This window comes from Purpureocillium takamizusanense, chromosome 6, assembly GCF_022605165.1.
Source record: "Purpureocillium takamizusanense chromosome 6, complete sequence".
Lineage (NCBI taxonomy): Eukaryota > Fungi > Ascomycota > Sordariomycetes > Hypocreales > Ophiocordycipitaceae > Purpureocillium > Purpureocillium takamizusanense.
Window position 1 is genome coordinate 958,018 of NC_063073.1, and position 11,612 is coordinate 969,629.

Here is an 11,612-nt window from a genome sequence, read left to right on the forward strand (position 1 = left end):
AAAGTAGGTAGGTACGGATGTAGGTAGAAGGCGGAACCCGCTTCGTGTCACGACAAGGGGACGACGACCCCATGGGCTCTGCCGAGTACCATCTTGGGCCTTACGGTATCAGGAGTGAGCGTACTGGGTACTCGTAAATGCAGTCTTCGTACTTGGGCGCCAAGTAACAGGGAAAATATATCATGCTGCGGGTACATGCTGGTACCGAGCCTTCCTATCGTCAACAAGCGCCAGCAAGCACCTTCTCTGTTTTGTACAGGTACCTTCCTTATGCTGTACGCGGGGTCTCGGGTACTGAGGTACGCAAGGTACCAACATGTGGCAGGGCACACGCGTACTCCCGGGTCGCGAGTACCTCCGCAGCCCGTTAAAAGCGTCCTGGGCTGTTCTGTCCTGTTCGGAAGGCAAGAACTGTCGTTGCGGGTGTTTCCGTTGCGAACCACTGCATCTCCATCCTTCGCTCCTTCCAACCCACCGGACCTAGAAGGGACCCGGCCAAACCAGACACACATCGGCTGCATACCGTGGGAAGGAGCAGCCCATGCATCGCTGCCAATGGAAGCCTTGATCTCTGTCTACTAGCGCCGATTCCTTGATGCTGCTACAGCCAAGCCACCGAGCCTTAGGTTACCTCCCAAGTGAGTCGACATGCACGTCTGTCTGCAGATATTGGCCGGGGCGCGGGGTATTGAAGTGAAGTGTTTGGGTTGCTTTCTACCAGCTGAGGAGGCTGCTGAGGAGGCAGCCTCACTTGCGTTGCCCTGCCCAGCGTACCTTGCTTGTGACGTAGCCTAATCCAGGGGTCTGAAGCTTGCTCGTAGCCCGCTCTTTTGTATATTGATGATCATGACATAGATTTACAAAGTAAAACGAGGATGGACGACGTGCTTCATCGCATCGTTTCCCTCCTCTCCACTGCCCCCCGGATCACCGAGCCTTGGCCGTTTCCGCCGCCTCACCATTGAACCGTGCAAGGCCAGGGTCGCCTGCGGCCCTCGGTCAATCACGGCAGACCTCGCGCAACAGCGGCAGCCGCTGAAGCGGGCAGGGCGGCAGGTAGCGCGCCGGTCGTCGCTGCGTCCCTCTGCATTACATCAGTACGTAACACAAAACGCTGGCGATGCATACAAAGAGAGGGCTGACATGTGGGCGTGTGCAGAGCGCGGGAGCCGGGATAGCCCTTCGGCGGGAGCAGGGCCGGCAGTTTGCATTCAAGTGTTTACCGCGAAACAAGTGACAAACACGAACCCAAATCTCGAAGCCTGGCTGGCAAGACCCCACGACGGGACCCTGGTGCCGATCGCGGTCCGTCGTCTCCAGACGCGGGACCCCTGTCCCAACCCTGTTGCCACCTCGCGCAAGATAGTTTCGTCTCGAATCAGCTTGCATCAGGGCGGATGGGCTTTGACGACGTTACCTCGGGCCGTCTATTTTGCCTCTGTGAGGGTCGCTCCATCCCATGCTTTGCCTGCCCAAGATCATCGCATAACACCTTTTGGCAATGCGCGCTTCGAGAAACTTTTCTGAGCACGCGCCCCTTTCGCCCAGGCCGTTACGACTCGTTGTCATCTGCCACCTTGCATGCCAATTTCGAGTCCGCTCGGACTGATTTAACCTGACGCGACCTAAAAATCACGTCGCACCCAACACCTGCAGTATTGCTGATGAAGCCGCCCTCAACAGAGGCAAGGAACGCGTACCCAGCCGAACGCGGACACGACCCCCGGAGCACGGGTTTTCCTTTCCCTCGAGGGTCCTGCTGGGCGGCAGAGGTCGTTGCATGCCACGTGCCGGACGGATCACTCTGTGGTACCAATCCGTGGAACCAAACAGTGGCATCAGTGCGCGTGATCGTCGAGCCAAGGCTGCTAAGCTCCGAGAGTTGAGGCGACGCACGGCGCATGTCATCCGACACCCTTCCCTCTCATCTCTGTCTCGACAACCCTGCGAATCTAGCTGTGATCGGTAGCCCAATGTTCCGGCATAACGGCCGCCTGAAGCGATCATCGAACGCACGCATGTCGACACTGCGCGGCTCACGTTCACGGTCGGTTAGACGTTTACCGAGAACAGCCGCAGGGTGACGGTGGCTCAAGCTGTCCGAAACCCGCTCGGTCGACCGTTGCCGTGGTCCTTTCATTTCCCGGGCGCTGCGACCGCCCTGGCTCCCGCCTCTTTTTTTAGCAGCCCCCATATTTGCGCAGACCTGTCGGCTCCGATCTGAAGAAACGCGGCTTGCGAAGGACCTCAGATCCACCCTTCGTCTTGGAGCACGAACTGCTTCGTCGGGTACTAGGAACACTCCGTACTTGGTCCTTTTTCCTAAGCAATCGCCCCAAACTCCAACAGCCATGAACCCGGTACCATCTTGCCTTTTCGTATTAGGCGTTCCTGTATCCGTCACCGCCTCTCCTCTTGACGCATTGACGCGCCAATCATGGTTAGGTCATCATCGTCAAGAACGATCAAGGGACATCGGGGAGTAAGCACATGTAGAAAAGCCCTCATGCACTCCATTGCTCAGCCGTGGGGATCGGGCGCGGCAACTGTCAGGTCCGATGCAAACTAAACAGAGGGTGGGGAGAACGTCCTGTAGATTAGGCTGGCCCATCCCATGCACAGACCTTACTCGTGCAGAGCGTCGACCTCAGTCCCGATACCTGCAGCACATGCAAGGAAAGCTTAGCAACGACGGGGAACCAGGGCTCGGGTGTTTCAGGGTCGGCTGAGCGTCCAAGGCTCTGATGGGACAACATCCCTCGAAGCAGCAGCAACAACGGGGTACGCGTGGTCCTGGGACGACCATCGGCTGTCCGAGAACGTCTGCGGGATCGACCATTTGCGTCAATAACGGTGATTCTCGACTACGAACGTAACCCCAACAACGCCACACTTGCAGATTGGGAAGGGTTCCCTGGTCCGCTCGGCTCGCCTTGTCCATCAAGCGGTCAAAGTAACTACCTCGTCCTGCATCAACACGAAGTCTCGGCAGAAATGTGCAGGAATCCATTGCAGCGTCGTTCCCTTTCAATGCTGGGGAGTCCTGGTGCTGCTGGGGACTGAAGTATTGGGTATTTGTCAACTGTGCGGTAGTCTCAACCCCTTGTTGGGCTGGGGGAGGAGCGAGGCTCATCACGGCCTCGTGTTCATCCCGAATCGTCCCTTCTCTCCGCCATTCCTCTTCAACACCCAGCAGATGTTTCCTCCGTTGTCACACTCTGTTTATGGAATCCGCAACGAAACATCATGCGCCCATGAGTCGGTCCGATATGGGCATTCGGATTGCGTCGTTTGGTCCGGCCGGAACCCATGCGTTTGCTGCCGACATTGGATTCTTGAATCTGAAGTTTTCCGCCTTGGGGCCGAGTTACAACCACTATAGGAAACGGGTCCACGAGAGCTGATATGTGATTTTTACTACGAGTTCCATCCCTATCTGACACAAATTTTTGAAGCCTAGGATACCATCAATATGAGACTCAAGCATGGCACAATAGCAAGCTGCACGCGGTGGCGTCCAAACGCGTCCTCTCCACGTCCTCCGCACGGCGTTTCGGACTGTCTAACAGCCCTGAAACGGACTATTGGGCGATCTGAGCGGTGGTTCCGCTGTCAGGAACTTGCTGCGTTTCAGGCGCGAAGTCTTTGGGCTGACTTTCTACAATCTACCGCTCGTGATCCAAGAAGTCGTCATTCGTGAGCTAATCGCCCGCCTTGGGGGCTTCCAGAGCAGCTCGAAAGACTCGCTCTAATGCTTGTGGCTCAGTCTCTCACGCGGCGGCGACGACTGCCGTTCCCGACATTTGACGAGGCAAGTTCGGCCTCGAGCCAAGTCTTTCGGGCTGCGGCATCGAGAAGCCTTGCATGTCAGTCAGGTAATGTATGACCGAGCGGACGGCTGCATCGGAGAATTTCGAGCGGAAGCCTGCAGCATGGCTCGCACGCAACGCATGCTCCATACTCCCTCTATGTCACAACGGCACACCAGCGCGTGTCTGTACGCGACACATTTTGGGATGAATTCGAACATTTGGCACGGTACGACAGGCGCCGCACGAGGCGTCAGACTTGCAGCCTGCCTAGTTGCGTCCAAGTGCCACATGGTGATGTTGCATGCCGTGAGACAGCCACCATGCTGGCAAATTCCCCGCCAAGTGATCGGTTAGGCGCAGACTGTCACTGTCGATATATGCAGTAGTAAATGCAGCAGACCGCCAGTGCATTCTTTTCGAAACCGTGAGGGAGTTTGGACGGCAGGACAGACATGGAAAGCGGCGACTCCGGGAGCTAGCCAGCATAAGAGGCTCTGGCCATGGGTGCAACAGGACACGAACGCAATAAGTGAGATACATGACCGTGGCGATGCGCGCTCGTGGCGCTATCAGAATGCTTTCCTGACTTTGCCGTTGGCCCAAAAACGGCTTCATAAGCACGTACTCGGCGACATCTGAAGCAGGAAATCCAAGACAGATAGTACGTATCAGCATTCGAAACAATGAGCTAGAACAGGTCGTTTACTGCCTTGTCTGCATCCTTTTGTATCAACTCTATCATACCCTAACAAGCGGTTAGCACAAGCGGCGGCGAGGCCGATCTGCACGCCGCTGGGACTGACCTGTGGCATGATTGGGTTGCCGCTCTCGTCCACGACGTAGCGAAACGGCATTTCCGTACTCTCGTGCTCGTTGAACTTGAGCTCGGGAAAATCGACATGTGGTACCTTGTCAAGTGGAACTGGCCAGGTCAGCAAAGGGGCGCCATGACAAGGCAACCGCCTTATATGGGATGGACTCACTCCCGTCTTGCACGACCATACGCGTCACCCTCACTGCTGTGTCTGTGGTCATTTGCTTGGGGCCCAGCCTGCGACCCTCGAATCCCTTCTTCCTCAGCTCCGAAGTTCGGTCTGCGTGCGTCAGCACCCGAGCAGAAACGCCTCTCCCATTGCACTACGTACCTCGCGGGGGGTCATCGCCTGCGAGCCGAGATTAGCCAAGATCGCTCGCTATTGAGAAGGCGGGAACCTACCCAAAATCCCACCAAATAAGAAGGCATCAAAAGTCTCGCCATCCTCTGGCGCAAGGTCCTTGGCCGCAGCCGGGTCCAGGAGGCAGACTCGCGACTTGTTGGCGGCGTAGAGTTCCTCGACGCCGCGCCGCTCGGCGGTAAAAGCCGCGTTCCCAGACAGCGCCTCAGGAACTCGGAACGCGGGCGGCAGGCTTGATAGGATGAAACGTCCGTTCGAGTCGCGCGTCTCGCTCGCGATGGCGGCATACTCAAGTTCTGACCAGGGGCCCAGCTCCGGGTCGAGGTGCTCGACGATGAAGGTTTTGCCCTCGCCCGCCATAGCTGCGCAAGTGGGAAAACAGACGTCCACTTTTGTTCTCGGTGCGTCCAAACGTGAATGATTCACGGTATTGTGAGGTTCGTGACCGCCTACGGGCTGTGGGCGAGTCAACCTCACTGTGTCGAAAGTCTGGAGAGTGCTCGTGCGGTTTCAAGATTTTGGGCTGTGAGGCAGTTCCGATGTGGCGTGGCGGATAGTGGAACTACCCGCCATACATGTTTGTAACTGCGTCTGTTTGAAGAACACGGCATCCTGGTACTATCCCCCATCGTCGGCCCCAAATGAATACAAACAGCTTTGATGACATACTGCACCAGCCGCAGTGAAGCCAAACAAACGAGCATTATTCGGGCCTCGCATCAATTGCAAACCAAAGTGCCGTAGGTTAAGCAGTGGAGGTGGCGGCGTCTCAATGGAAATATGCCGCCTACCCTACACCGTCGGGCTATTGAGAGCCGCTTTCGGCCATGCTAGCACGGACCAGGCGTTGCGGCCGCTGCGGCCGCTGCCAACCAGTGGCCCCGTCAGCCTACCAAATCCACCCAGTCGCCAACACCTGCCGGCTCAGCCACTGGGGGCTTTCTATTCAGGGTATTTGGCCACGCTCGTGTACCGCCTGCCCATGCCGGGCTGGGGTGCTTACGCCATCAGGTGGCCCCGACACATGCCACCTCGCCTCAATCAAACTCGCGAATCGTCAACAGCAAACACGGCGCGCCGCGCATCGACATCGACATCGACGCCCTCGTCGTCGTTCGCGACTAATGCTTTAAAGCCCCCTGCAGCCGGTCGCCCGTCATCCCCTTCTTTCCCCGGCCTGTCGCGCCATCAACGCTCTCGTGCTGTCCGCACGAGATATCCGTCAGCAATGGCCTGGCTGTCCTGCTTGTCGCGACCGCCTGGCCAACGCTGGCCAGCGGTGCTACTTCTGGCTCTCTGGACTACCGCTGCAATAGCAGGGAGCAAGTCGGCTGCCGATTACTATGTCCGCGACCTGCCCGGCGTACCCAAGGACTCTGCTCCGATCAAGATGCATGCTGGGTAAATCCCCCCCCCGCAGCTCTGTATTGAACTACCAGTCCATTTACTCAATGTCATCATCACAGACACATTGAAGTAACGCCCGAGCATAACGGAAACCTTTTCTTCTGGCACTTCCAGAACAAGCACATTGCAAACCGACAGCGGACTGTAATTTGGGTAAACGGAGGCCCCGGCTGCAGCTCCGAAGATGGTGCCTTGATGGAGATTGGGCCGTACCGAGTCAAGAACAGGGACACACTCGCTTTGAACAATGGGTCGTGGAACGAGTTTGCCAACTTGCTTTTCGTCGACAACCCTGTGGGTACGGGATTCAGCTACGTCGACACGGACAGCTACATCCACGAGCTGGACACGATGGCGGACCAGTTTGTCCGATTTCTCGAGGAGTTCTTCAATATATTCCCTGAATACGATCGAGATGACGTAAGTTCACTATCCCCCGCAACAGTTTGACCATTTCCTCATCCTGACCGCTCTCAAGATTTACATCGCCGGAGAATCATACGCCGGCCAGCACATTCCTTATATTGCCAAGGGTATATTGGATCGCAACAAGAAGAAGCCAAACGATCAATGGAACCTGAAGGGCCTCCTGATCGGCAATGGCTGGATCTCTCCCAACGATCAGTACCCAGCTTATATCAAGTTTGCCCTTGAAAAGGGCATTTTGAAGAAAGGCGACGACAACACTAAACGGCTTCAGGATATGCAAAACAACTGTGACCGGCTTCGAGCCAACAACCCTGATCACGTCGACTACTCGGAATGTGAGAGCATCTTGTCGACGATGCTGAAGCTTACCAAGTCCGGAAACGGAGACGATGCCTGCTGGAATATGTACGATGTGCGCCTCAAGGACTCGTACCCTAGTTGTGGCATGAACTGGCCCCCGGACCTGTCCAGCGTGACGCCATATCTGAGACGCACTGACGTTACCAGGGCCCTGCATGTCAACAGCCAGAGGAACACTGGCTGGCAGGAGTGCAGTGGTGCGGTGACCGCGGCGTTCAAGACCCAGAAATCTCGCCCGTCGATTGAGCTGCTTCCTAACCTGATGAAGGAGGTACCAGTACTTCTCTTCTCGGGATCAGAGGACCTTATTTGCAACCACTACGGCACTGAAGAGCTGATCGATAACATGGAGTGGAATGACGGGAAGGGCTTCGAAGTGACGCCCGGAAATTGGGCCCCTCGGCGCAACTGGACATTCGAGGGCAAGGATGCTGGCTTTTGGCAAGAAGCTCGCAACCTGACCTATGTACTCTTCCGTGACGCGTCACACATGGTCCCTTTTGACTACCCTCGTCGGTCTCGCGACATGCTGGATAGGTTCATGGGCGTGGATATTAGCAGCATTGGCGGTGAGCCCACGGACAGCCGCATCGATGGCGAGAAGGGCCCCGAGACAACTGTCGGTGGCGCATCAAACCACACTCAGAGCGCAGAGAAAGAGGCAAAGAAGAAGATCAATGATGCAAAGTGGGCTGCGTATCAGCGATCTGGAGAGGTAGTGTTGATCATTGTTGTGATCGCGGCTGGCGCCTGGGGCTTCTTCATTTGGCGGCAGCGCCGCAAGGGTGCCGCCTATAGTGCTCTCAGCGGAGAGGATAACAACAGCCGCGGAAGCTCCCGTATGCCCGCTATGCGCCGCAGGCACGGCCGTGGCGACCTCGAGGCCGCCGCATTCGACGAGACGCGTCTCGACAATCTGCGCGTGGAGAGCCCCGTAGCACACGACGGAAGCAAGTACAGCATTGGTGATGACAGTGACGAGGAAGAGGCGGATAGCAAGCGTTTCAACGGTGAGACGAAAGGACACAACACTGGAGCCAGCGGGAATACTGTCAGCAAGCCTTAAGCCGTACACAGGAAATTCTGCGGTTTACGATCCGTTCTGGTATGCATTTGTAGGCGGTAGAGGCGTCATCTGGTTGCCGTTTCGTATATAGCTGAGATAATTTCTATTCCTTGGTTCGTTTGCCACTGTTTCTAGGCACGGCTGTGGACACAATTTAAGTCCATCCACGTCGCCTAGTTTACCGCCTGTTAGACGACACCTGAACCCGTGCGTGATGTCTTCACGGCGGAGGAGGGTGGAAGATCCATTGACCACTCTGCGCACCCGTCGCTGCCACGCCACCCATGCCGCCCCGACTGCTTTCAATCTAACCAGATTTCAGAAAGCGTAAAGTTGACGTATTATGGACATTTGACTGATGGTGAGAAGTTCCTGATAGCCCAGTATCGCTGTCCTGTCTCGTGATCGTGAACCCGAAGGCATCCTGCTGGCGACAGCAGCCAGACTCTCGCCAGGGGCAACCAATGTTCAATCTTCAAATATGCCGATTTAATGCTGTTGGGGAGGTCTGTTACTTTTGATAGCCTGCTCAGGTCTGGGTTTGAGGTCCTAGTGACGCGTTTCCGTCCGATCAGTGGTGGAGCCTCTGTTAGAGGGCATCTGCAGGCCGGCTGGTGCCAGCTGTCACTGAACAGCAGCAACTACCTACTAGGTAGAGTGACTGGGCTCTGATAAGGTGAACAGGCTCGTTTCCTTGGCCGCGCACCTTATGTGTGTGCCTGAGGCTCCAGAATGCTGCGGCTGCTTCAAAATGTGGCTCCGCTGCCGAGAGGCAGGTGCGAACTGCCTGTTCCTTACATCCCTTTCGCCTGTGCACAGCACACCCTTTCCGCTTCCTCTTCCTCTTCACCTCTCGCCCTTTCCCCCCATTCTGCACACGCAGCTCTTTAAATCACGTTCGCGAGTCACATCTCTGTCAGCTTCGGTTCCCCTCGTTTCTCTCGAGGTGACTCTTCGAAGCTGCCCCTGCAGGAATCCACAATCCGTTTGCAGCTGCGACAAACAGGCGATCCGTGATCTTCGTCACCAAGGAAATAGGCCTTGCTAGAGCACCAAGGTAAGCAATACTTTCGCTTACTCTAGTGGAGTGACTCTGCTGTTCATAATATCTTGCTTGTTTCTCTCTGTTCTCTGTCTCCCTTGCCCTGGGTCTACCCATCATTTCATCCTCGGGCGCGCAAAGCGAGGACAGAAATACCGAGAAGTGACCGTAGAGCTTCAAAATTCATCCTTGCGGTTTTGTTTGGTGGTTGCATCGTTGGAAATTGCGAAACTTCTATTCGTGGCTGGCATTTTCCATTAGGATGGGCTTCAGAACGTGAACCAAGCACACTTCCTTACTTCCATTCTTCACTAAGCAGACTCAGTATCATACTAACGAATCACGTCCAGAGCAGTCAATTTGCCTCGTTACCATCGAGAAGTCGAATCAAAATGTCTGGCTGGGGAAGTCAAGCTGCAGACTCTGGCGGCTGGGGCACTGCTCCTGCTGCGAGCGATGCCTGGAGCGGCAACCATGCCACGGCTGATGATTCTTGGGGTGCTGGACCGAGCGCCGACCGCACGACGCGCGGAAATGCTAGCATCTGTAGTGGCCCAGGAAAAGCTTCTGAGGAGAAACAGACTGTTGATCTTTCCACTGGGTGAGTTTGACCATGCCGGTCATCCTTGCAACAAGATGCTAACTATATCTCATAGCACTACGGAGGCCACCACTATTGCCGATGGCCCAGGTGACACTACCGAGGCTCATGCTGAAGCGGAAGCAAAGTGCTTCAACTGTGGCCGGAAAGGGTACGTTTATAAGACTCACCTTAAGATGATTTTGCTAACGAATTCGAAGTCACCGTGTTGCCGAGTGCCCTGAGCCCCGGAACATGACCTGCCGCTACTGCAAACAGGACGGACACATGGTTCGCGACTGCCCTGACAAGCCACCGATGGTCTGCAGCAACTGTGGCCAAGAAGGTAAGTGCCCATTTGCGACTCCATATACTGGCAACTCCTGACAGAACCTAGGACATCTTCGAAACAACTGCGAAAATGCTCGCAAGGTGAATCGGAACCAGGTCGCCGACGTCTCCCCAGATGAGGCCTGGGCCAAGATCGAAAAGGCCGCCATTGAACGAGATGTAGATGACGCCAAGGAAGCCGTTCAGGAGTATGTCAAGGCTGTGGGAGGCGCCATCACCTACAGGGAACTCCAGGAAGACTTGTTGAACAAAGGTGTCAACTTGTTCCTCATCGGCACGGAGAGATCCCTGGTCACCGTCTTCACCAATATGGATCTTCAGGGAAACATGGGAAAGAAGTACAGCATTTCCTATCGCTTCACCGACAAGCCGGACCGGCCCCGCGAGGCAGAGTCATTCCCGAAGAGCCACGAGGAGCTGCTCGCACGTCTTGACGATGCTGGAGAGATTGTGAACTCGGGTCGTTCTAAATGCCACAATTGTGGCGAACTTGGTCATGTTGCAAAGTTTTGCACCCAGGAAAGAACGGAAAGGCCGGACCAGCCGAAGATTTCGTGCAGCAACTGCAACGAAGAAGGACATCGCCTCCGTGACTGTAGGTGGAAGTCTTTGAAGGATGCTATCGTTGCGGACACTAACACCTCTTCAGGCCCTCAACCTCGTGTAGACAAGTCTGCCTGTAGAAACTGCGGGTAAGTGCTGCATTCTCAAGTCAGACTTGCAACCGTAGTAACTAACAGACGGATAGCAAATCTGGCCATAGGGCCGCCGACTGCGAAGAGCCCCCAAATCTCGACAATGTGGAATGTCGCAAGTGTCATGAAAGTAAGTGGTGCCTCCTCCTGGACTCAAATGCCCTCGCTAATGATACACAGTGGGACATTTCTCTAAGGACTGCCCGCAGGCTGGTCCCCGCGGATGCCGCAATTGCGGCTCTGAGGAACACATGGCTCGAGATTGCGATCAACCCCGCAACATGGACCTCGTCACCTGCCGCAACTGCGAAAAGCAGGGGCATATGAGCAGGGACTGCCCGGAGCCGAAAGATTGTAAGTTGGCTTGAAGGAACACGCGAATTTTGCTGACGCTCAGATAGGGAGCAAGGTTCAATGCTCAAACTGTCAAGAGTTCGGACACACTAAAGTTCGATGTAAGAGGGCACCGGTTGATGGCGATGGCTTCGAGAATCAAGAGTTCAACACTGCTGCAGGACCGACTGAGAATTCTGGAAATGATTCTTGGGGCGCAGGAGGTGCTGGACAGGCAGGACAGCAGTCCTATGATAGTGGAGGCTGGTAGGTGTCACTGCCTGCTCGCGAACAAGGGCCTCGACAGAGATGTCCACATTGTCGTGATCGAGGGGGGTATACGGCGAAAGTCTGGGACTATT

General features: G+C 55.6%; 3 protein-coding genes across 4 annotated transcripts; 2 read left to right on the forward strand and 1 right to left on the reverse strand.

Moving 5' to 3' along the window:
* Positions 1–3,884: 3,884 nt before the first annotated feature.
* On the reverse strand, positions 3,885–5,618 carry JDV02_006774 (uncharacterized protein). Of its 2 annotated transcripts, XM_047988198.1 has the most exons (4): positions 5,029–5,618; positions 4,958–4,975; positions 4,796–4,906; positions 3,885–4,734 (listed from the first exon to the last, which is right to left on the reverse strand). In XM_047988198.1, exons 1-4 carry the CDS (start codon positions 5,345–5,347, stop codon positions 4,481–4,483), a joined length of 702 nt encoding a protein of 233 aa, XP_047844190.1. In that variant the 5' UTR covers positions 5,348–5,618; the 3' UTR covers positions 3,885–4,480. The 2 variants fall into 2 exon arrangements, with proteins under 2 accessions (XP_047844190.1, XP_047844189.1); XM_047988197.1 differs by having other exon boundaries at positions 4,715–4,906.
* A 404-nt stretch (positions 5,619–6,022) lies between these two features.
* On the forward strand, positions 6,023–8,387 carry KEX1 (Carboxypeptidase D). Its single transcript, XM_047988199.1, has 3 exons — positions 6,023–6,388; positions 6,454–6,814; positions 6,873–8,387. The coding sequence occupies exons 1-3, from the start codon at positions 6,216–6,218 to the stop codon at positions 8,247–8,249; spliced, it is 1,911 nt and encodes a 636-aa protein (XP_047844191.1). The 5' UTR covers positions 6,023–6,215; the 3' UTR covers positions 8,250–8,387.
* A 1,296-nt stretch (positions 8,388–9,683) lies between these two features.
* Positions 9,684–11,285, forward strand: JDV02_006776 (uncharacterized protein; the record flags this gene model as incomplete). The annotated part of the gene is made up of 7 exons (XM_047988200.1): positions 9,684–9,892; positions 9,948–10,043; positions 10,093–10,217; positions 10,269–10,817; positions 10,872–10,914; positions 10,971–11,047; positions 11,098–11,285. The coding sequence occupies 7 exons, from the start codon at positions 9,684–9,686 to the stop codon at positions 11,283–11,285; spliced, it is 1,287 nt and encodes a 428-aa protein (XP_047844192.1).
* Positions 11,286–11,612: the final 327 nt, after the last annotated feature.

What these genes read in the sequence shown, in the direction of transcription:
- JDV02_006774 (XM_047988198.1), bottom strand. Translation starts at nt 5,347, where the DNA reads ATGGCGGGCGAGGGCAAAACCTTCATCGTCGAGCACCTCGACCCGGAG. An exon ending in TATGGTCGTGCAAGACGGGA is followed by an intron (nt 4,735 to 4,795) that starts GTGAGTCCATCC and finishes TGACCTGGCCAG; the next exon opens with TTCCACTTGACAAGGTACCA.
- KEX1 (XM_047988199.1), top strand. Translation starts at nt 6,216, where the DNA reads ATGGCCTGGCTGTCCTGCTTGTCGCGACCGCCTGGCCAACGCTGGCCA. An exon ending in CCGATCAAGATGCATGCTGG is followed by an intron (nt 6,389 to 6,453) that starts GTAAATCCCCCC and finishes TCATCATCACAG; the next exon opens with ACACATTGAAGTAACGCCCG. An exon ending in CTGAATACGATCGAGATGAC is followed by an intron (nt 6,815 to 6,872) that starts GTAAGTTCACTA and finishes ACCGCTCTCAAG; the next exon opens with ATTTACATCGCCGGAGAATC.